The sequence below is a fragment of the Magallana gigas genome, chromosome 3 (genome assembly GCF_963853765.1).
Source record: "Magallana gigas chromosome 3, xbMagGiga1.1, whole genome shotgun sequence".
Lineage (NCBI taxonomy): Eukaryota > Metazoa > Mollusca > Bivalvia > Ostreida > Ostreidae > Magallana > Magallana gigas.
The window spans coordinates 7186908-7212174 of NC_088855.1; the positions used below are offsets into that span (position 1 = coordinate 7186908).

Genomic DNA, 25267 nt, shown 5'->3' on the forward strand with positions numbered 1-25267 from the left:
ATGAATACATGTATATAGAGTAAATTTTTAAAAATCTTCTTCTCAGAAACTAATCAGCCAGGAAAGCTGAAACTTGTGTGGAAGCATCCTCAGGTAGTGTAGATTCAAAGTTGTGAAAATCATGACCCCTGGGGGTAGGGTGGAGCCACAATGGGGGGTTGAAATTAAACATAGGAATATATAGAGTAAATCTTAAAAAATCTTCTTCTCAGAAACTAATCAGCCAGATGATTCTTTATAATTGTTAAGACTTTGGCCCCAGGACAATTCTTTGGCTTTACAAGAAGGTTCAGAGTTTGATGTAGGTTTATATCCCATATATAAACTATTGTAAAGGATCTTTTTGAGAACTGCAATACTCAACATATGATATGACTATAAAATCATCCTGTTAGAAAAGGGACTAATGATTATAAACATAAGAATATCCAGGGGAAAAATGAATTTTATTTATACAGGATCTACATGTATTATTGTCCAGATAGTTTGTATTAATTATGACTCCATTAAGCTGATTTTATTATACCTATTGTTCCTCAGGTGAGCGATGTGGCCCATGGGCCTCTTGTTACTTGAGTTTACAAGTAACTCTCTAAACCCAATGTTTGTTACTTCCAGGTGTCAAATCCAGAGGAAGTGTACAGACTGGTGTATTATGGGGGAATAGAACATAGCATCAGGAAAGAGGTAAGGGCTAACACAATTACTGTAGGCCTGTTTATTGTTGTTTTGAGCAAATTCCGTTATTTTTGTTCTGGAGAAACTCAATGAAATCTAATCCACCATAAATTATTTTGCTTAAATGGAGGATACAGGGATCCACTGCTATATCCTCTTTGATTATGAGATTACTCATGTATACTGTCAAAAGAAATTAAGGTCCTCTTTTTATTCTACCGTGAAACCTTGCTTAACACTATCCCAAACATTCTGACATCATGCGCAATCTATGTTTTGGTTTGGTCATAGACTTTCATGATAACTCCCACGTGTAACATGTACTGCCAATTATATCAAAGACAAGAGGGCTTATTATTGGTTTAATACCATCCTTTGATAATTTGTTTTTAACGCATACACATATAGGTGCATTTGTCAACCGGGTGATAATGACTACACATGCGGCAATGATTAGCAAGTCAACAGTTTAAATTATATGTAGTGTGTACGATTCTTGGCTGAAATAGATTTTTCAACTGTTAGTGTAGATTTGATTTAATTAGTGCATTTCCAATGTTCTTATTACTTCACATACGTATACAAGTATATGAATGCCATTTCGTGATATATTTAAGTTGAATCCATTTTCTGCCAAAATCACTAGATAGAATACATAGCCAAACATCTACATTATATCTACTTGTATTACTAATTAATATAATGTTTTTATTTTGTTTTTTGTCTGATTTAGGTGTGGCCTTACCTGCTGGGTCATTACCGCTTCAAGAGCACGCCAGAGGAACGCCAGCGAATGGACCAACACGTAAAGACTCTGTATGAGAAAACAATGTCAGAATGGCTGGCAGTGGAGGCCATAGTGAAACAGAGGGAGAAGGAGACAATGGCCGCCAACATCATGAAGAACTTGTCCTCAGAGAGCACAGACATGGCCATGCCAGGGCCGTTCACTCGAGGAGACTCGAGTCTGAGTAACGAAGTGTTCGAGTCCCTGGATGAGTGGGACAACATTATGACTCAGGAGACGGTCATTGAGGAGAGCTCAACCACAGGGACCACTTGTACCCCCACCACAGACAGGAAGCAGAGCCTGGAGCTCCACCTTCAAGGGGAGATCACCTGTGTGGAGGAACAGATCTCGCACAACATTATACTGAGTAAGAGGGAGTTTGTCTGTAAGTCTTTCTCCGAGAGCCCTGATGATGGGCTGGGAGACTCGATCGCACCTCACGGTTCTCAGGACAGGTCCAAACTTGACTCTGCCGGAGACTCGGAAGGGACGGACATTTCTAAGTTTGACAGGGACGGAAGTCTGGAAAGAGTGATGCACTTAACTAAACACTCGTGTTCTATAGACAGTGCTGAGGCTGATGTTGAGGAAGTGAGCGATGACAGCAGCGATGATGAGGACAGCGATGTATCGTCTGATCATGAGATGACCGATGACACGGCCAAATCAACACTAGATCCAGCAACTGCAGGTAAGAAAATAAGTTGTTTCATCATAAAATTGCCCAGATTACATTAAACATTTCAGTAATCAGCTAATGCTAGAGTTATGTTTCATAGAACAAACAAAAGGATTGTCTGCTTCAAAGGAAAGCTTGATTTCTCCAGCGTCGCCGGCATCTCATGGGGGTGTGTACTCGGTGAGTAGAGTCTGAAACTTTGCATTCAGGGGGTGGGATGAATACACAAATATGAGGCTTGTTAGCCATTTCTTACATATTTAAACATGTATGTGTTCATAAAAGCATGGAGTGGTTTCAAAAATTTCTCTGTGATCATACATGTAGATCATGTAACTATTCAACTATAAGATTATTTTTGAGAAGGTTGTGTATTGTCTATGCAATGTTTGTATAATGGTTTGATGTACACAAATATGGTTTTAGGAGAAGGTTGTGCATTATTCGTGGTACGTATCAATTATTTGTGGTATTAATTTGTGGTGGTTTGTGGTAGGCGGAGATGTTGGATGCGGTGGGGCTGAACTTACACCGCATTGACAAGGACGTTCAGCGCTGTGACAGGAACTACTGGTATTTCACCCCAGCCAACCTGGAGAAGCTGCGCAACATCATGTGCACGTAAGTTCCCTACCCATGCGTAATGTTCTCCCCCCCCCCCCCCCCCCCCCCCCCCCCCCCCCAGCTTTTATACTGTTGTTAGTTCTCTGGCTCAGGGGCAATAAAACGTAGACAAGTTCAATTCTAATCCTAGTCTTGCTTCTCCACTTTATGTTCCATTCAAAAAAGTGAGATTGAGATCAAAAGTGAGCTTATTTAAGTTTAATGACCCTGGAGCCAGATCTTATAACTGCTGATCCAATTGTACCTAGGACAGCAGTATAGATACCTGTATATTTACCGGTATGTGATTGACACCTGATGTTGATTACAGGTATGTGTGGGAGCACCTGGATGTAGGTTATGTGCAGGGAATGTGTGACCTCGTGGCACCACTTCTAGTCATATTTGATGATGGTAAGAGATCTGGGCTGTGTGTTACCATAGAACTTATGATTTATGACCAGATTAATGAATGTTTATTCATCACAAACTAATTAGTTTTTATTGTAATACCGGTACATGTATCTGTGAAATATAATTAATCAAAATAGTTGTATATAAATGGTTTGATATAAATTTTGTTCATTAAAGACCATTCCATGAGACTAAAAATAATTATGACTTTGTCATAAGTTCTTTTGTAAAATGCAGTCCAGTATTAGATGTGGAATGACATGATTGGGGGTGTTTTGTGGTCTTTATGTGTTGTAGAATTAGATGTTTGGGGATGATTCTAGGTCTTTGTATGAATGCTGTCGTTCTGTTTGTATAGAATCACTGACCTACAGCTGTTTCTGTGAGCTGATGAAGAGGATGTCGGCAAACTTCCCCCATGGAGGAGCCATGGACACCCACTTTGCTAACATGAGATCTCTTATTCAAGTAAATCACTAAATAAAGCTGTCACAATCACTTTATTACAGATGTCTTGCAGTCTCACTAGATAAAGCAGTATCCCTCATTCAAGTTAATAACCAAATAATGCTGGCAAAATGACATAATGTTGATTCAATCTCTCTTTAAATAAGCCTCTAAATAATGCATTCTTTCAATCTTAAAATCAATTGAATTACTTCATTTACCATTAGTAATGCAGATTTTGTAAAAATTTTGTTTAAGATTTCCAGTAATTAGGAATAAGATCATTTGAAGTATGACCTACATCCCATCTCCCATTATTTTTATCGAGTTCCCTTTTAATAAAAACTCTATTTCAGATTCTAGATGCTGAACTCTTTGAACACATGCATCACCATGGAGACTACACACATTTCTACTTCTGCTATCGATGGTTCCTGTTAGACTTCAAAAGAGGTCAGAATTGATCTTTATGCTCTGTTCATCTATCAATCCCACTTTGTGTTTTGTTCATTGTTTAGCTGTGCAGTTTCAAAGAAGCTGTTCAATATTTTTCACCAAACTTCAAAACCAAGATAACTGTAGGGAAGAACAATGTATCTGTGTCATTATTGTTTGCCTTTGGCCTTGCCTACTTACAGGAAGGTCTAATTTAGGAGTTTTTCTTCATGTCAATATAATCTTAATGGTATAATGTTGCTTGACTTTATGTAACTTTCTCTTTGTCCCTCTGTACGATGACATATTCTCAGTGTATAATATTGTTTGACTTTATGTAACTTTCTCTTTTTCCTTTCTCCAGAGCTTCTGTACGATGACGTATTCTCAGTGTGGGAGACGATATGGGCGGCCAAGTACATCAGCTCTCCCCATTTTGTGCTATTTATAGCCCTGGCCTTGGTGGAGGTTTACCGCGATATCATTCTAGATAACAACATGGACTTCACAGACATCATCAAGTTCTTCAATGGTTTGTACTTTCTGTTAGAGTCAATTACGACAACTCACCATGTTAAATTTTGAATGAAGGGAATCGATATAAATATCATTCTCATATTATAGTGTACATAATTGATATTCATTTATTGCTCAACTTTACTAACAACATTTCTTTGTTCCAGAAATGGCAGAGAGACACAAATCTAAACAGGTGTTAAAGATTGCCCAGGACTTGATTCACAAGCTACAGACGCTTATAGAAAACAAATGATTTAGATTTATTGATCACAGTTGCTGTTCAAAGGGAGGTAAAGCCGAGAGGATGTGCGATATAGATCTGTCTCTATGAAATGTTTGAATCCTCTCTCTTAAAATCCAGGACCACTAAATAAACAATGCATTACATACAGTAAACGATAATCTAAGTCCTGTTTCGTGATTAACATAATGTATAAAGAAAAAAAAATCACTAATTATGTGCAATTATTAGTTGATGTGATTTGGTGTCATTGTTGATAATGTATCCTTGTGAGAAAAAACTGTCAGTTATCTTTGTTATTAATCCAGATCATTTTTAGAGATATGATTTGTGATCATCCGAGTTATTGCTCATCATCAGTTCATTCCATTTAAACACAATTCTATGAAGCTCCAGAAATGTTGTTTTTATTTTATTTTATTTTTAATAGTTTATCACTGTTGACTTTGATTATTTTTGTTAAATTGTTACTACATATCTTATGACTCGATTCTAGTGTAGGAGAGTTCCAGCATGTGTTAGTTTTAAATGGAGTTTGGAGATTTTCAAGCAGAATATATGTTCTGAGATTGTCTTCAGAGATGTTAGATCAATGAGACTTTTAAATGTTCTGGTAACCAATGGAAAAACTGATGAAATACGACCCTAAACAAAATTTTTCTGGAGAGAAGATTTTGCATCATTATCATCTCAAGTGCAATAACTTAGATAACAGAGAACTGCTTAACATTACTCTAAAAGCCAGATAATTTAGAAATCACAAAATATGTACCGGTACAATGTAATTGATTACCGGGTAAAATAAATTAACCTATTTTGGATAATAGTGCAAACATTTACACCTGCAGAAAAAAACCTGTTGTACGGTGAGTATTATACTCATGGAAGTTATTTTAATGGAGGAAAATTAGGTAGTTAGTGATCATGTTTTGTGTTCAATTAATGCTTTTGTTTTGTTGCTAGCTTATGACATGTTTTAAACATAATGAACAAAAAAGACTAGTCTCATGTACAGGAAAATTCCACAGTTTTGCCTGGGACCCTTCATAGATTTGAAAGAAAAAGAACATGCAATGAAATCCTTTGTGTCATTCAAACATGTTTTTTACTTGCCTTCAATGTCATAATTATGTATTAAGTTGATTACTAGAACATTGTAAGATGCCAAAATTTTATTAAGAGATAGGCATTAGTGTAAAGACACCTGACTTCACATTCCTCCTCAAACATACCTTATGTAATGATGGGACTTTCCAGGTTAGGATTACAACAATGTTGAAGTACATCAAGGAGAGTGGGCAGTCGCTGACAACAAGCTGGCATAGTGTGAGCATATGTTGAAATAGTGTGCAGATATTGGCATAGTGTGTGCAGAGAGGCCCTAGAGGTTGGCATAGTGTGGGTAAGTGTCCGCAAATTTTGGCATAGTGTCAGCAGATGTTGGCATGGTTTGGACAGATGTTGGCATAGTGTGGGTAAGTGTTGAAAGGATGGACAGATGTTGGCAGAGTGTGGTCAGATGTGGTCATAAGTTGACATAATGTAGGAAGATGAAATGTTGGGTAGATTTTGGCATAATATGGGGGGGGGGGGGGTGTTGATAGTGTTGCAGATGTTTGGCAGTGTAAGCAGATATTTGCTAGTGTGGGCAGATGTTGGTAGAGTGTGAGCTGATTTTGGCACAAGATGGGTTATTTTGGCATAGTGTATTAAGTTATTCAAAGGGTGGGCAGATGTTGTCAAGGTGAGGAAAGATATTGATAGTGTTGGCAGATATTGGCGTAGTGTGAGCTGACAATCCACACTCTATGTAGGCAAAGCCATTAGTGGGTGGACATTTGCAAAACGTGGAAAGGCGATGGCAAGAAGTGGGCATTGTGTTTTGTTCAGTGAGTTTTGGTGTACTTCGCTGTCCACTCTCTTTGCAGTTTATGTAAAATAGCTGTAGTCCTGACTATGGACTCTATAGTCACCCTGAAAAATGTGAAAGACGTTTTTTAATGACATTTTCTGTTTTGCATTCCTCATTAGAAATGCATTTGTTGCAGTTTTATTTGGATTTTTTTATACCGGTTTTAATGGCAGTAACTATATTGATCAGTGAGAACAATTCATTTTCATGCAGGTCGTTCTTTCCCACCGTCATGAACTTGTTAACAGAACTTTCGTTGTATATTGTCCTCCATGTTAGATTCGTGATTTGTATAAATTGTTACTATTATTATTATTCATTGACAGTGTTATCGTTAATGATTCAAAGATGTATGTAATAAATACTGGAAATTTCATCAGTTTTACACGATTTTGTCGCAAACTTTTATCTCACCGTCTCAAATGTCGAGCGCTTGACGGAGCAACAGTGGTCACTAACCATCTGTATGTATTGTATTGATAATCCTCTATTGACCGTTTTACAATCGTGTATGGTGTATTGTAGGGGTGCGATTGTTCATGTCTGATTAAACTTAAAACTGAGCTCTTGGCGCATACAGTAAAACCTGTTTATAGGAATTTGTTGATAACGAACAAGCCTTTAAAGTGTGTATTTCAAATACTTCGAACACGAAGAAGAAGACATCGCAAAATATAAATGCATTATGCTATTATTCCTAATGAGAAAGATATGCCGTATTTAATCGTGATTGAAAAGTTTAAGATTGAATTTTCATAATTTATATAAGTTTAATATCAATGAAGTTCAAAAGGAATATTATGTTTCAATAGGACAGATCGCTTAATGAGACAGTCTTTAGAGGTCATCGAAGTATAAAATGAATTAAGAGAGTTGTAGTAATCTTGTCAACAATCCCAAAGGACCCCAAAGGATCCCTCTTTCTCTGAAGCCAACTCTCATCCGATACAAGAATGCCGATGTACGAATTCTAGTTTAGATAAATAAAAAAAATCGGTCAGCTCGATTGTGAATGTTACAATGTAGTATGGGACTGGAGATATACAACATTATATAGATGTATGGGTAAGGTTATTTTCTCTCCCAAATTATAGTTGTTTAGTGACATTAATCTACTTTTATCCTATGTTGAAAACCACAGGGAAATGATTCTAACGGCAAATCCGCTATTTTTTACGTGGCAAAACCAAACTTCTGTCCCAAACTACGCAGTTGTTTCAGGCTCTGAACTGATGTAAATTGACAACGCTTCAAAAGTGGGAAACCTAGTAACATTTCGGCCAATATGATAACAGAAAGAACCAATTAGAACTACGAGAAAGTGCATAAAACCCGTTTGGTGGTCGGTCTGAAAAAAAATTAAACCATGCAAATTTTATATAAATATATCCAATGTGTTTGTACATGTAAACTTTTTCATTTAAACTAATACTAAATCAAAGTACTGAAGTACTGACGGGAGTCGATTTTATCGATTATTATTTATCTTAAAATCAACGATATGTTATTTTGCTTGGCAAGTAGTTTATAATCTCTATTTAAATTACGCACATTTTTATAATATGGAATCTCGGACTTTTCCGACAAGAATTTCGAGAAAACCTCTTATGAATCATGTTGTGTAATATTTAAAAATAGAATTGATTTCATCAAACTATGTATCGGTATTCAAAAAGTGTATAATGAACTCTAGTCTCGTTCAACCAGATGCTCGGCTGTCTCCGTTGATACCAGGTCACGTGATAGCTTGATGATGCGACCTCTAAATATAGACTGACTCTCTGCTTGTCGGAGATGTACGGAGACAGCCGATGGTTGAACGAGACTATCTTGAACTCTGGCGTAGGAATACATACAACTGCAAAAAAAAAAGAAACTTCTAAATTGTTCGTACTATTTAAAATCTGACTATTTCTTAGGTATTTATAAATAAGTTTCCTTTAAAAAAAAATGCTTCAGCGTACATATTACATCGAATTTATCGATTATTTTCAATAATTAACTCTTGTCAGCGGTGATGATTTTTGCTTAGGTCCAAACACTGTTTCAGTTTCGGTTTGCCAGAGTAACTGCATAGGAGAGTTGATTAAATCAACTCCCAAAAACTGGTCTCTGAATATAGTAAAGTACCGGATATCATCGTATTCTAGACAGAAACAAGACACTTCCAAAGACTTTTATTTATAAAACAGATTTTATTGTTAAATTGTATTTACCCCATAAACAAATTAAACAGGTAATATCCAAATCCAAGAGCATTGCAGGACTGTAAGATTTGGCTTTTGAAAAATAAATGATGAATTGATTATCATTAAAAACCCAATTATCAAACAAATATGTTGTTATTTCTGATATGATTTATTTTAACAAATAAAATATAGAAAATTAAATTATAGCCACGTTGTATATGTTATTTGTTAAAATAAATTATATCAGAAACTACAAATATACTCAAAGTTTTATTACCCAACAAAGCAAACAAATAACATTAATCAACAGGTGGTCACGAGTATGATCGATTCAAATAATCATTTCAAGGCTTTCAATTTTATCATTGTATATAAATAATCAAAATGGTCCGTTGTATTTCATAATAAAACTAAGGTTTACGCCAATGCTTGCAAAAAGTCCAAGAAGCTTGTTGGCAGCATCGCAAACCGTTCCATCTTGTTTCTACACATCGTTCTATCTCCAATTTCTATATACTGGTCATAGACCCTCCCCCGACTACGTGGCGTGTTAGAGAACCTCCAGAAAATGTCGGTTAATACCAGCAGCCCACATTCACTGACCTCTTTCTTTGTGTACTTCAGACGGACAGACTTACGACAGGGATTTTCTATCTATCCCAGCAGCGTGTGATTTTTTAAAGAACGTTGTTTTTCCAACATCGCAGCTTGATTTTGACATTAAGACAGAAAGCGTGCAAGATCTTATACGAAATAAAGACTTGTTTCCCAAAAAATCGAATACCAATTGGACACTCATTCATTATGTATGGAAACAAAATTGCTTGAAACCAACTTTTTTCTCGATAAAAATTGAAGACAAGTTGTCCGCCATTCATGCACTGTGCATCTATTATATGTAGCGATGTAAACACTAAAGCCGACTTTCGCGTCTTTTATTCTTATCATTGACTCAGTTGAGATAATTGAAATTCATTCGTTTACATCATAAGCTGCTATTCATACCCCCAGAGAGAACGTTATAATGTTAACATGTTATTGTTCTTCAACACCCCCGACACACGATTAGGTTCTTCTCAGACTATTGTATATCTGTTCATGCGAATGAAAGAAAAGCAGAAATTGATAACGATTTTATTTTGTATACATATTTCAAAAATAGAAAAAATACCTATGACATAAACAGAAAAAAACATGTATACCCATTCATGAAAAATCAGGATATTTTTTTATTTGAAAATAAAAATATATGTACATAACAACAAAATTTATAATATTGGTAACTTCCAGAGTATAGATTGGATGGAGCTGTATGAAAGACATCGCTGATTTATATAGTATACTACACATGGTGTAGCGGATCACAGTGGTAATGGGAAACGATGCAAGGCAGTGAGTTCGAATCCCGGCATGCGCATTCCTGTGTTAACATCTAACGGCCAACAGCAGAGGGTCTAGGAAACAGGACCAGACCGGAAACCCCCGACAGACCTATATATATATGATCTACGTCACAAAACCTGACTATAATCCTTAGAATTCTCTCTCTTTGCTAGGAATCGACAAATGTGTACCTATTCCGTTGAATGATTTTGGTCTAAGCAGCTGAGGTATATATAAAGGAGATTAAAGCAAGGGAAGAAAAAGAGTTAATAGACGAAAGCGAAATTCTTCCACCGATGCTTGATCCCCTCCCGTTTCTGGAGTTCCATTCTCTTGGCATGGATTGTTTCGGACACCCACTCTTTGTGTATGGTAAAGGTGGCGGGCCTGCGCGGAATGGTGTTCAGGAAGAAGGTCTCCAGATTCTCCATGTGTACTCGGGGACCTTCGGGCTCTATCTCCGGTTCGTCACACCGTACGTAATACGGAAGCCGCTTGGTGGTCGGTCTGAAAAGTACAAAAAAAACGTGTCCGGTACGTTTTATAACCGTGACATTTCGTCACATTTGTTTATCTTTTGTTTTTATAAACCCTTTTTCATAAAAAATACGATATGAAATATATGAATAATTGCTGATGATATTAATTGATTTAAATCAGATGCAAAACAACTTTCACCGGGCCTATAACCAACGGATGTATTGTTGTACTCACTTGAGTCGGTACGGATCGCCGTGTACCTCCATCCTCCATCCAAACTTCTTCAGATTTTCGTCATAGAGTTCTTCTGTCGGCACTGTCTCCTCTGGGACCATGTCCTCCAGCTCTATTGGGGACGGGGTCTTTGGTCTGAGGGCCTTCATGGGGGACCCCGATCTGTGGGTTGTCTCCCGTGAGGGACCGGCGGATTTGACGGGACGTGTGGGGGCCGCTGGTCTATCGCGCCTGATGACGGCGCTTTTGATTCTGTCGCTGCGGATATCGTATTTACTCAGCTGGTCCGACTGGAAGGAGGGTGCGGGGGAGGCTGGCTGTGGGGTGGGCCAGGAGTAAGGTACGGGGGAGGGGCCCGGCTGGTCCGAGGGGATTGTGTAGTTCGTTTCTTCGGTAGCCATTGCCCAGCACTGCTGAGGGGTGGGGATCTGAAGGCGTTGTACAGGTTTGAAGTCGTATATAGGGGCGCTCTTGGCCCTCACCTGTAAAGAGGAGCTGGACTTCTTTGTCCCCCTGGACTGAGAGGACACGGTGGACATCGGTCGCTTTGGCGGCGAGGGTGAGGGTCGGAATGCCCCTGGGGTGCGAGGGGACGGTGGTTTGGGTGCTGTATAGTACTGACTGTCCCGGTATTTGTACATGGCCTCCAGCTCTGTAATGAACAATTCAATACATTTGTTTGTGTATTTAATCAAGTATTATTTCTCGCTCACTTCAAAGGAAGTGTTCGTGTTAGTATACATAAAGCAAAATGATAAAAATATTGATCCCCATGTTAGTGCTATGTGCTTTATAAATTATACAACAAACAGGGGCATGGCACGCCGTTAACCCTCGATAAAGAATACTTTCAGACGGCATTGCATGCCAACACTCACTATCTCATATTCAAAATAAAAGTTTTCTGGCAGAAAATGACAGAATAGTGCATATCTATCAAAAACCATTGATTCCCATGCCGGGAATCCGCTTTCCGTCTGGAGATTCCGTGACTATTACGCTAGCTTATTATAAAAATCCCTATCTGGCCCTTTTCCCTCAATAGTGTAAGTAATTATAATAGTTTGAAAAGATTTAGAGTAGAGGAAGACAATGAATATATATTAGAGATAATGGTTTTTTTTTTGGGGGGGGGAGGTTATTGGTGGGTTTTTTTTGGCACTAAATGATGGATGTATTTGTAAAACCCTGTAAAAAGCTCCAGATGGTCAAAAACTGCATATCAAAGCGGGACATGAGAAATGATTTCAGACGTCCTTTTTCCTTTTTCTTATTTTACAAAATATAGGATCAGAATGCACATTAATATCAACTATAGATAGATAAGGGTATTATCTATCCGTGATAATAAGGGCCAGTATTACATGTATACTTAAGTGTGAAAACACCTTCTAATATATACTTATTTTCTAAAGATAATAAAGCTTGGACGAAACGCTATAGGAATATAGTAACAATATTCATTTGTAATATATATATATTGTATTATATTACATGTATAAAACGTACTATTAACAGTAATCACCTAATAGGGAGCTATAAATACTTCGACATAGAGTAGGTATATACAAGTATATTAGGAGCTCCTTCACTAGATCTTTGAATACTTTTTACACAAACATGCTTAGTAGTGACAATAAGCAAGGATTAATATTGTTAAATCTACATAGATACTTCAGTAAGTAAAAAGTACTGACGGTAGGCATTAGGAGCGCCCATCCTGCGGTCCTTGTACACATCCTTCTGTGAAGGATACCAGCCGTAGGTCTGCTCCTTCATAATGGCTGGTAGAGAAAATCTGAAAGAAACCAAAAATTATAAAAATAAAAACGATCAGACCATGCATCTCCATGTGTACCGATTGTTCCAAGTTCTCAAAGATTGGTCTATTACCGATGGACAAAAAGGCTGCTTTGAGTTTTTTAACCGTTGAACGTTATAAATAACGTTTATAACATTTCATTCATACTAAAGCGAGTTCATTCGGTTTAATACAATTGGAATCATACATACACCTGTTCCCACATTTCTCAGTGGTACAAATTACAGCTACGATATCCTATGGTGAACACGACAACATTTGATATCCGTGAAATATCTCCGTGTGAACCAAGCTTGGATATCGGGTGGTTCCACAATATTCACAACCTTAACCTCTGAACTGTCCTCAAATCGTCACCATTAATACAATACTTCTTGTTACATCAAACATAAAATAGCCAACAAATTAATTTGGCATTACATAGTCATTCGACTCCAATATGAATTCCAAATAACGAATCCCCCTTTGTATTGCTTTAATTAACTTATCAGCAATCTTTTAATAAACAGTCGGTGGGTAATAGGATATCAGATCGATTGTCAGCTAAAGCTGTCCCATATCAACCCAATAAACACAAAACCCTCTCAACAGACCCCAGGGGAGAGAGAGAGAGAGAGAGAGAGAGAGAGAGAGAGAGAGAGAGAGATTTATTTCTAGTTCTACCTTTGTAAGAACTATTTGAAGAGATTCTGTAATACCTGTAAAACCACACCTAGAAAAAGTACGCCAACAACTGGGCTGAACTTGAGAAACAAAAGGACAGAAATATTGATCAAATTAGACATTAAAATCCACGAATTTTACGGCTTACAAAGCACGGATTTCCGATAACAATTTGTTCGTTGGTTTTTTGTGTCGTTTTATCTCGACCAATTTTAATATTTTTCTGGACCATTAACCAGGCACTAATTGTACACGAGATACCATTTTTACTGCTAAAAGATGACCACTCTAACCTTTCTCGCTTCCATATCGGTACTATATTTGAGATCAAAGTACTTGCAAAAGAACAGTTATCAGTAATTGAAATACCAATAAGGAATTGATATATTTATAATTCTTTCATATTTCTTTGTTCTAATCAATTCATTATATTATTTCAAATACAAGTAAAGAATAGTTTACCTTTCGTGCAGTTTGTCTTACCTGACAAATCACGCATGCGTAAATGTATTAAAATGAAACAGAAGCCTTTCTCTTAGCAATCAGTTTCTAATCTGCTGAAAACGAGAAAATGATGGCAGGAGCAACCGCCGTATCGACAGATGATGGAGAAAAGGGCGGTAATAAAGCAGACGATAGTATAAAATGGCTGGAAATCCTCCAACGTGAGGACGGTTCAGTTATTAGACCTAAAGGGATATTGATAAATCAATTGATTATTCTATTTGTCCTGTCACTATGTATCCACACCATGATAGAACCGTCGTGATTAATTCTACAAAAACTGTAGCCCATTTTGCCGATTTCTTTGAAAGGTTTGTCTAAACTTTTATTTCAAATGACAACTACGTTATTCAGCGCCTCATAGCGGGGACAATATTCTTTTCTCATTAAGTCCCTACTAAACTAAAGGATCTATAACTTCTCAACAGTTGGAGACTCAGCATGTCTTAATTATATTTTTCTCTTATTATAAAACCCTTTTAAACTTTTTGTGATCGATTGAAGTCAATGTTGAAACATTTGAAATTGGTATTTGCTTTTCATCGAGTCTATTTCATTACACTGTCGCGTTTTTCTAAATTGAAGCAAACGATTTTATGTCTCTAAAGGAATTGAACACGTTTTGTACATTACCGTGGAACTTTTATAGGAAAGTCCGGGTTACAAAGTTATTCAAAGTTTAATCTGGGACTGAATACAGCAGTATATAATGTAAAAAGACCTTGATAAAAGCATTAAGCAGATAAAATAACACATCGTTATGATAAACTCGGCAAACTAACGCAGCCATGAAAAATCCAGACGATATAAAAATCTCCAGTTTACATACGTTGCTAGAGACGAACGTCAAGATTTATGGATTGTAAAGATTTATCAAAACACTTTTATATATAAGAATAACACACGGTTCCTTTTGAAAACTATAGCAGACAACATATTAGGCAAAGCTCTTTAGTACAACCATCCATATAGCCTTAACAACCGCAATATCACATATCAAGTCATTTTTTTCCCCTGTTTTTATTATTCTTTAAATTTACATTTAATGAATAAAGAATGACATGCCCGTCTATGAAATTGTCGAAATCATTTTTTTAAAGATCTTATACCGTTTTAAGTGTGGGCGAAGAGAGATGGGGGTGTTAAAGGAAACAGCTGATTGACTACTCTTTGTTTTTTTGTTGTTGTTTTTTTTTACTAATTTTGTTTAACCAAGAAGCCTAATTTTTCTTTTGTGCAATTATATTTTTTTAAAATCACATTTACAACACGGCCACCGCCGGAATCACTGTCCTTCTACATACGGGTTCTTCGTATTAGTGTATTGATCTACCCTCACACTTGTCCAATGACAATCAGCTGTACCCGGGATACAGAGAACACTGGTGATATAATCCATATTTCATGATGTTATTATCTATTGAAATTCAATTAATTAGCTATAACAATACACTGGACCTCTTTATTCGTCGATAGTCAGTTGTCAATGGAAACAAGCCAAATAAAAGTGATAGCCTATTCAATTCCCACTTAATGGGGGAACATTAACCGTTGCCCTTTCTTTTTAATTTTCAAATCGAAGTTTAAAGTCATTTGTACGGGGGGTTTAAACTTCAAGGCTACAAAAATGTTAGCTTATGTCCTCGTCATATACAGTAGGCGACCGTTGTCTCTCCCTGTTCCCATATAGGGTCAAAGTACCCCGATATAGAGAGCAAATAGAGAGCTGGGGGAGTCAACTCGGGTATTTTCTCTTCATATTTAGTTATGCAAGCAACGTCCATATTCCCTTCCTAGTCCTAACTGTTTACTTACATCGCTAAATGTTAATATAGGACAAACAGACGGCATTATCAGGTACCCCTTAACTAATTACGGTCACCCCGCGAGTGGACCCTCAGTGTAATCCGAAGAAGTCCCCCCAAAACCACTCGAGCCAAATGGCTTATCTGGACCCGGTTTGGAATAATATTTATGAAGAATATGTACACAACGTTGTTACTTTTGTTGAGTTGCTGATATCTAGGTACGATAGGACACCATCGTCTACGCCGGTTTTGAAATATCGCGTCCAAAAAGCGCCAACACTGAGTGTTTCCCCGTGCAACGTCTGTTAGAGAAAAGTTTGCGAATAGGCCAGCCGCTTGAATGTATACGATGTGCATGTATCTAAATAAAGGTTGCACATTTCAGATGAATATAAGTAAAGTATACGTATACTGTTACCTCACTGTTTTCCCTGGCATGGCTTTTGGGGCCCACTACCCTGGTCATCAAATAAAACTCTAAATGTGCTCCTCTCGACTTAACTGTCAAACAATCTGCATACTTTTAATAAATTCGGGCTAACTATCTATATAAATATTAAAACTCCAGTGTAAATTAATGAAATTTATTTCACAATAAAAAGTTTGACATGTGGCTAAATAAATAATGTGTTTATCGACAAGATAATCCACCAGGATTAACGAACTTTCACAGGACAAAGCGATTGTTCGGAGACCTAAATCTCCGCTTCCATTTGAACTTTTCTCATTTAATGTTTGTCCCACTTGTGTGTTGATTTTTAAAAAAAAAGAATTGTCAATACTTTTCCAGAGTTGTTTGTTTTTAATTTGAATGGCATTGTGTAAAGTTCATCTATAGCCCCGCTGTTACAGTTTCTTCTTGATTTGGTTTATTTTGGGGGGAATTTCGGATTAAAGAAAAAAAAGTATTTTTAAAGTACGATAGGCCAGCATTTAGTGCACATAGCACCGGCAAGCAGATCACGAGACGTCTCGATGTCTCCACTCAACAAACGGCTGAGCGGCCTCCGAGTCGTTTGACATTTCAGATTTGCCGCGGATTAAAAAGGGAAAGACTTCTCAACCGTAAATCCCACCGAAGGATTTTCTCCTGTACAGGTCGGTTTTAGAACCTTCGTAATAATGCGGCAACGTAAACACACTACAGCGTGTATTGCTGAATCAACCGCTTGTACAGCCTCTTGTAAAAACGATCCAAGGAATGAAAGGCCAATAAATCAACCATTGACAGTAGGAGACACTTAAATCATTGTCCCCAAATTTTCATTTCGAGTGTGAAACGACTAAGTTTTATCACCCTTATCAGCACGGGATTTAAACACGCTACAGGTTTAGACAAATATGTTCAAGAACTTACCATAACATATATTCATATCATCGATAAATGAAATAAAACTAAAAATTATTTTAAAAATTTACCTGGAAAAGGCAGGAATAAAGTAAAAGATCCTCTATATCATTTTCCCGTGAAACTCAGTGATGGTACGATTAATCCATGATTTTAAAAGAAAGGACTGACTTGATATAGCGGCTAAGTAGAGCCTCGTTCTGCGAGTTTCTATGGACGCGCTGCGGGCACATGGGCCGTTTGTTTTGATTCCGGTTACTGTGTAGTGGACCGTGCTAGTATATTTAACACTGCTATTGACAAACCACAAGTCGGGAGCTAACAGCGGGCCGTGTCGCGAATTAAAAATTCAGTCAAGTGATCTGCAGTGAAATATTAAATAGGATTAAAATTCAGATCACATTTTCTGATTGATCCTCTACGGTTTTTCGGGTACTTATCGTCCTAATTAAAATTCACTGTTTAAATATTAAGTCTGGCACAGAGAACATGCGAGAACGCTTCAAACATGTGCACGAACGACTTCATTGTCATGTTAAAAGGCAGATCAAACAATCACAAATATAGAAAGAAAATCAATTATTTATTCCTTCTTCGTGTCATTTTTGAAAAGGGTTTAAAGATTTTTATAGATCTTTATCACCTGTGTTGTCAATATACATTGAGAGAGAGAGAGAGCGCAACTGACCTCTTGTACACGAGAAAACAAAACCATAAACAACAAGGACATTTTTGTAGATTTTATTTGAATAAATAATAAATACACATCTTCACATGGAAAATGTTGAATAACTTCTTTTTCATTATAATGACTGGATTTCATGAAAATGCATCAATGTTCAGCCAGATATGTCATATCTATTGCACATCTAGGGTCTCGATACTCCAGGACCTGGCCTAACAGGTGAGTCCCGGCCCGGTGCGACGACACAAGCACACAATGCACAGTCCTTTCGGTACCAAGCCTAGCAGTCTAAAGGAAATAATCTGGCCGCTCTATCTCCCTTGATAACACAGAATGAGGAAAAAAGTCGTTCACTTGTTACATGATTTACAAATACATGATGTAAAAAAAAATATCCCAGTTGATGGACACTTATAGTTTTGACCAGTCTTCACTATGGGGCACCTGTACCTCCTGGCCAAAGGCTCGGGGGAGGAGACAGTAGACACGAGGGACAGACATCACAGTTCACCACATCTACAGTGTGTCTAGGTACACAGACAGAGCAGGTGCTCTGCTCTATTGACTTAAACTGATCCAGGGAGTTCTAATCTTAAGCAAGTGTCAGTTAATTTGTAATGAAAATTTGAAGAAAAAAAAAATATAACATTTAAGCAGAATCTTGAGAGATATTATAAAATTCCTCCACATTTTCATTATAAAATACAGCATTTTTTTTGTACACATCATATAAATGATTTTGCACAGTAAGTTAGGCTAAAAAAAATCACTTGAAGTAGTGTATACATCAACAGATCCCAGACAACATCACTGCAGTTTTTTAAAATCTATTCATCACATTTAAATATTTCATTGATTTTTTTCATATTTTTTCAACACAGTCACAAAATGGAAAATAGGAACACAATTTTCTTTTACAAGAAAGAGTTTTCCCAGATTGGAAATCATAAGACCACATTACACAGTAGAAAAGTCAAACCAGCTGACAGCGCCATCTGTAAAAAATAGTCCACACTTCATATTCATGTATTTCTTTCTCCAATACATACACTGTGAACAGTGCTGAGATTAATATTACATAAAACATGACTCGTACAGTAGATTCAAGAATTAAACCTAGCTTATACAGTAACAAGTAATGCAGAAGTTTTACAACACACTAATAGTAAGTCCATTTCTTGTTAAAACTAAATCTTGAGATTCACACAGTGATGGAGATCTAATCAAAATAATGTAACAAATAAAACTTTGGTAAAACTCTCTACGTGACTTGTATACATTGTTCATACACACATACTTCTCCACGCAGTAACATACTCAACATAAAAAAAGAATTGGAGCAATGATTTGGTTCAATAAAAAACAAATCTCGCACGCCACTCTTGTACACCTCCAGAAACAAGATAGGTTACACTAACTCTCTAAATCGTGGATCGTAACGACCGAAGATTGACACTGGCAAGCTTGAGGTCCTCGGATGTAAAGCGATTGGTTAAGAAGTGTCATGTGACCCGACAGAGGTAGACGTAAATTAATTTGTGTCATAATAATGCTACACGTGCTTTCTCCACAGATTAAACGCATGACGAGGAATGCCTTGTTCGGTACCCTGTTGGACACATGAGAGCCATCTGTTGGACAGTTGTAACTACAGCAGGAGGGGAGAAAACTCACAAGGACTAGAGATCGGTTCACGAGACTACAGCTAACAGTACAAGAGTAGAAACATAACAATTTATTTCATATAATAAGAGTTCTGAGTTAGAATCTTGCTCTTCCTAAAATTTGGTAAAGATATATTGTATAAAAGTCCGAGTTGTAAAAAAAGAGATTAGTTGATCGCAGATCACAGACTACTGAAATCTATTCATCAGAATCAATTTAAAGCCGTGTTTTGGTACAGCACTAAGAATAAATCTTGGCAACAAGTACAATAATAAAAAATATAAACACAATTTCTGAGAGCATGTAAAAACAAGAAATAGTTAAAGCTCAAGAACAATCTAATAGCTCTACGAGGCCCTAGGAGATCGCAGATAAATAAGTTGCTTGCACGAGTGATGGTCATCTAAGAGAAGATTGCGTACATGGAAGCTGAGTATTGTTATAAGAGAAAACTCTTTGTTGGACACTGCCGATACACTACGATGGTCCTGAGTCTCCTTGTCACACTAATGATGCAGCATTCTAACAGACAGACGGACACTCTTACACACTGGTTGATATCACACGTGCCTACTGACACATTGACAACACTGAGCCATTCATCTGGCTGAAACAAGTAAAAACGACAACATGTGGTAGTAGTAGTAGTAGTAGAAAACAATGTCTTGCCAAGTTGGATAAAAATTTGATGACTAGTTTGAAAAATGTGCCGGATCCCACCAAGAATAACCCCGGAGGAAGTTGGATCCATTCCTGTGTGTTCCGACCTCCCTCCGATATGGTTCCAGATTGAGTATCAAGGAGAGGGGCGTGTCACTGATCACAAGAAAGCTATGTCAGTAGGAGGGGCCTGTCTAGCTCCCGTTACTATTCCTATGTTCTAGCGGAGGTTTGAAATTCTCCGAGCTGGGACTGTTACTAATGGCAGCACCATACATTTTGCTAGCTTTTGTTGTCATATTAGCCACTATCTGTGCTGATAATTTGTGTCCATTAATAATCTCATCCTTCCACTGAGAAATAAGCACTTTATCCTGAAATTTCAAAGAAAAAGAAATACAATTTCTGTGTATCATTGTACAAGAATTATCAAGTGGGTTATATAAGGAATAATAAAATTATGAACTTATTTAGAAACATGTATTGAGATTTAAAAAAAAATTAATTTGATGATAATGCCTTATAGAAATGTATAGATGACGAAATATATAATTTTTATTACAATTCAATATGCATTAATTTCCTACAAAAAATGGATGCAACAACCCTGACCCTAACACCCAAGTACTTACTGGAGAAGTTATGGCAATTTTGTTTTCGGTTTTTAAAACTATCACAATACAATTGTCTGTTTTTTGTAATTTTTGGAATTCAGGATAAACTTCTTTTATGTCCAGCATCAGAATACACTGTCAGAATAAAAAGTAAATAGGGAATTAGTATACAAATATTGTAAATAAATAAATCAGAATAAATAAGGTATTACAGTGAGCATCACTTTATAACGGTACACAGGGTTAAATTCACCCAAGTTACTTTTGCCAAACGGCACAGTCAAACCATTTTTCCATTCCTTAAAAGTGGAATTATTTCAGGAATTGCAATGTATTGATATGATTCCAGAAAAGGAATGAACTATAATTATCTAAATAAATACAGTTAAAATTAATAAGAAATTAAAATGATTCGTGATCATATTATTCATGAATTTGTTTATATCCATAAGTTATATTGCATACAAGAACATGAAAAAAGTTATATTGCATACAAGAACATGAAAAAATTCAGATCACATATATTTCTAAATTGTAATCATTATACATTAAATACTGCAAATGGTAGAAAACATGCAATCAAAAATCTTACAATTTAATTCTAAAATACAAGTAAATGTACAAAAGTAAGTTGCTTTAAATTTTTATGAACATTTAGATAAAAGTGAGAATTCAGAATATGGATGAAGTATTGGCTATATCTTTAACATGAAACTATACGCTTTTTACTCTGCTAACAGTAAAACAGAATCTATAGTAACAGTAAGGCAATGAATAGTGAAGTAAGAAGGAGCACCTCTACTTTGGCCCTGGTTATCTGCCCATCGCGGTTTTTGTGGTAGAACTCTAACCGATTTGGATATAGCTTTAGGTGTTTTTTCTGCCATGTTTGTAGAAATGGACCCCCTAATTTTAAAACTTCACCCTCCACGATGCAATCAGTTTGATCTGAAAAAAAAAAAGATTTAATAAAATATGTATAAATCCAGTTAACTGGAAAATTAAGAACATAAAATAACTAAGATTTAAAGTTTTTGACACAAAAAATTTGTGGATTAAAAAAAAAACCCTACAGAAAAGTGTAATGTACCCTGTGAATGTGCTAAAATGTTTGTTTATAATTTCTTGAACTGTTACCTAGATCTACATCATCTATGCGAGGTTTCTGCTTGCGCTTCTGTTCTAGTTTATCCGTGTCTTGATTAATGGCTTCGAATACAGTCTCCGCTACCTCCTGCTGCCAGCGCTCCGAAATCGTCATGGTGAAATTACGGTACAAATCCTGGTCCTGCTCAGCAAGCTGTCAACAAAGGGATATTGTTAACCTTACAACACAGAATATACTGTATGACACGGTTTTACTGTAGAGTAATTTTGTGTGAAGTAAGTAGATAATGCTTTAAGGGTTATCTATGAATTCAGAGCTATTCTTATTTGGATTTTAAATAATTGTAAAAATATTAAATTGGAAAGCAAAATACAGAAATTTACACCCATATAAAACTGTTTGATACGCGGTGGTTTTGAGAGAAGATGAATAAACATTTTATGTCATTTTGAAAAAGAAAAAACAGTATTCAAATTTAAAAATTCTGGTCCAACCACATCACAAGAGGAATAGAATTTCACGATATTTTCTTATGCAGTACAACATCATACTGAAGTGATACCTTAATGCCCTTAGTGTCTTCCTCATCAAATGACCCAATGTCAAATGCATCGGCGGCGTTGACCTCTCCCCGCGGGGGAATGAGGGGAGGGGTGTACTTCTGAAGAAACACCTGGGTCCAGTCGATTCCCCGAAAAAACGCATGCTCCTTAACCTCGTTTGCCCTGTAAATAAAATAATCATTGATTAAGGTCTTGTAATTAATACATGTGTAATAATTATAAGTTTTATACTATAGCAAAAAAGACACATACATTATTATGAAGATTATTTATTTATATTTACATCTACTGAGTATGATTTCCTCTATTTCTTACAGAAACTTACAGTTGTTTCTTAGCTCTATAGAAACAGCCAGACTGAAATCTACAAGCCTCGTTTATCGATTGCGCTAAATAATTGTCAGACTCAAATTCTCATAAGAGACGATTTGGCCATTTCTTCAGTAATTTAGTGTATTTTGCTAATCTATTAATTTGTTAAAAGAAAGATGAAAATGTAGACAATCATTGCAGACAAAATTTACATAACCCACTAATGCGGGTTATGTAAATTTTTTCTGCAAAGTCACCACCTTCATATCCCACATGAATCACCAAAGAAAGCATTTTATTGTTTTAGTACACGTATTACAGACATTGCTAGCATTGATGGACGTCAGTGCTCTGGCCATTCTAAGAGTTTATATCTATATCTACATGTATTACACCCCCAGCTAGTATTGATGGACGTCAGTGCTCGGTCACCTCTACACTTACCCCCGGCCTTTACAGCCCAGACGATCCTCCACATTTCTCTGTAATAATCCCTCCAACAAAGACTTCATCTCCTGGGACATTGATTCTGGAATTTCAACATTCTAAAAACAGCAATAAGACTCCTGATCAGATTTTCCTCATACAATCACAAATCAATGCAGCGGGGAGTTTAACCGGAAATCATTATCCTGATGATCCCTGTATCTTGTTTTGTTAAAGGAGAAAATTCCCCACCAAACAAAGGTCAACTACCCACAAAATCAATTCTTACCCAATGTAAAACCCTCTTTATTCTGTGATAACTTGAAATTCTATGCAGTTTATGACACTCTCTTTCTTTCATGAAGGCTGTCATATCACTGCTATACAAGTACAAGTACATCATCCATACATTTCTTTCTTCCTTAGAGAGTGAACATATACATCACACTTCAGGCTTCAAGGACAACCACAGTTCTACACCATCTCCTCTTCCCCCCTTCACTATGTTCAGTGGAAGTTGTCTGACTGTACTTCTTATTTCTGACCATTCCCCTATTTTACTATATACCACTGACAATTTTAGCTATAGACACTTTAAATTTAAAATTTTTGACACTGACAATTTTAGACAATTGTATTTCAAATCACTGACAATACTAACCACTGACAATCGTATTTTCAGTTATTGACATTTCTTGCCACTTCTGGATGCCTGTATTTCAAATCACTGACAAATATACTTCTTACCACTGACGCTGACAATTGTATCTCCTATCACTAACAGTTGTACTATTGACAACTGACATTTCTATCACTTATGATTGTACTTCTTACCACTGAGAATTCTATCACTGATGATTACACTTCTTAAAACTGACAATTCTGAACAATGACAATTGCATTTCCTATCATCAACAATTATACTTCTTACAACCGACAATTGTACCTCTTACAATTACCAACTGTAATTCTTTACCTCTGACAATATTATTTCTTGCACTGACAATTCTGATTACAGACAATTGCTTTGTACTACCAGTAATGTAAATTCTTCTAATACATTGACAACAATTTCCACTGATAAGTCGGAATATTTACCAAAGTACTAATTACCATTGTCATGGTCATTCGATCTATCTCGTGCTTGTCTTTTGTTCGGTGTTGTCGGAATGGACTGTGTCTAAAAAGTAAACAATAACATTTTTCAATTTGAATTCTTTGGTGATGGAATAATCAGCACAAACAAGATGAAGCGAATCACTGAATCTATATGAAAGCTGTGATGCTGCTAACTTTTCACATCTTTTAATTTCTCAAATGAAATGGATTTCTACAAGCATTATGAAGATAATTTAAAACCTTGATTTATTTGTATAACTTAAATACAAAAACAACATCATGAATTCAGTGGAAGTTTACAGTCAGGTGATTAAAATTTAGCATGTAAATTGTTTGGTTCCTTACCCTCTTAGTAACTTGTACAACATACAGCCAAAGGAGAACCAGTCTGCACTGGAATCGTACTGCATCTGTTTGTTTAGCACCTCTGGGGCCATGTACCCATGTGTTCCACTAAAATCATAAAGTAAAACCATCATATATGACTATGTTCACTATTGTAGATTATTTATTAAACAAAAAATTAATAAATACTTGTGTAAAATCTTAAGAAATTCCCCTTGCTGATTTAAAATTTTTGCAATAATTTTTCTGACAGTTGTTAACTATTTGTAATCATATAACAAAAGTTTGGTGCTCTTAATTTTATATTTTAACTATATTGCAAATATTTGATGCAAGATGAGAATCGCAGAGTCAAATACTCATATAAAATAAGGAATCTACAGTATTCTATAACATAAAACATATTTGAACTCTTAAAATTTATAGGGGTAAGTTTTGCTTAGTCAGCCACAAACAAAGCTATATTAAAGAAAATGGATGCCACTGACATCACATATATATATTACTGATCTGACTTTGTGAATATTGTCAAGATTACACAATCGATGATGTTGGAAATGTCTACATTTCAGATGAGGCTTTCAGACTAATAACCTATGCTCTTAAATGAAGCTTATGCTC

At 36.3% G+C, this 25267-nt stretch overlaps 3 protein-coding genes across 12 annotated transcripts in view; 1 reads left to right on the top strand and 2 right to left on the bottom strand.

Moving 5' to 3' along the window:
- The window catches only part of LOC105319307 (small G protein signaling modulator 1), a 53454-nt gene extending 46360 nt beyond the window's left edge, over positions 1-7094 (top strand). For all 4 annotated transcript variants that reach the window (XM_066078287.1, XM_066078289.1, XM_066078286.1 and 1 more), the window contains exons 16-24: positions 619-687; positions 1412-2159; positions 2248-2327; positions 2644-2768; positions 3082-3164; positions 3523-3632; positions 3968-4064; positions 4411-4578; positions 4730-7094. In XM_066078287.1, coding sequence (XP_065934359.1) covers positions 619-687; positions 1412-2159; positions 2248-2327; positions 2644-2768; positions 3082-3164; positions 3523-3632; positions 3968-4064; positions 4411-4578; positions 4730-4818 — 1569 coding nt within the window. In that variant the 3' untranslated portion in view covers positions 4819-7094. The remainder of the gene's footprint in view (positions 1-618; positions 688-1411; positions 2160-2247; positions 2328-2643; positions 2769-3081; positions 3165-3522; positions 3633-3967; positions 4065-4410; positions 4579-4729) is intronic.
- Positions 7095-10025: 2931 nt separating this feature from the next.
- On the bottom strand, positions 10026-17380 carry LOC105319306 (uncharacterized). Of its 4 annotated transcripts, none has more exons than XM_011416790.4 (4): positions 17221-17380; positions 12702-12802; positions 11005-11656; positions 10026-10797 (listed from the first exon to the last, which is right to left on the bottom strand). In XM_011416790.4, exons 2-4 carry the CDS (start codon positions 12781-12783, stop codon positions 10557-10559), a joined length of 975 nt encoding a protein of 324 aa, XP_011415092.3. In that variant the 5' UTR covers positions 12784-12802; positions 17221-17380; the 3' UTR covers positions 10026-10556. The 4 variants fall into 4 exon arrangements, with proteins under 4 accessions (XP_011415092.3, XP_011415090.3, XP_011415093.3 ...); XM_011416788.4 differs by lacking the exon at positions 17221-17380 and adding an exon at positions 16220-16268; XM_011416791.4 differs by lacking the exon at positions 17221-17380 and adding an exon at positions 13973-14126.
- A 494-nt stretch (positions 17381-17874) lies between these two features.
- The window catches only part of LOC105319304 (G protein-coupled receptor kinase 3), a 29733-nt gene continuing 22340 nt past the window's right edge, over positions 17875-25267 (bottom strand). For 2 of the 4 annotated variants that reach the window (XM_011416787.4, XM_011416786.4), the window contains exons 12-19: positions 24647-24754; positions 24296-24362; positions 23201-23301; positions 22444-22606; positions 21911-22073; positions 21570-21721; positions 20792-20908; positions 17875-20533 (exon numbers count right to left, since the gene is read on the bottom strand). In XM_011416787.4, the coding sequence (XP_011415089.1) occupies positions 20354-20533; positions 20792-20908; positions 21570-21721; positions 21911-22073; positions 22444-22606; positions 23201-23301; positions 24296-24362; positions 24647-24754 (1051 nt within the window). In that variant the 3' untranslated portion in view covers positions 17875-20353. Of the gene's footprint in view, positions 20534-20791; positions 20909-21569; positions 21722-21910; positions 22074-22443; positions 22607-23200; positions 23302-24280; positions 24363-24646; positions 24755-25267 lie in introns of all 4 variants that reach the window. The other 2 variants (XM_011416785.4, XM_011416784.4) reach the window with 1 other exon arrangement.

Bases quoted from the DNA above. Each gene is read 5' to 3' on its own strand.
- LOC105319306 (XM_011416788.4), bottom strand. From the start codon at position 16,239: ATGCCAGGGAAAACAGTGAG. The intron at 11,657-12,701 runs GTCAGTACTTTT...TGTTCATTACAG, and splicing joins GGGCGCTCCTAATGCCTACC to AGCTGGAGGCCATGTACAAA. The intron at 10,798-11,004 runs GTGAGTACAACA...TGTACTTTTCAG, and splicing joins GGCGATCCGTACCGACTCAA to ACCGACCACCAAGCGGCTTC.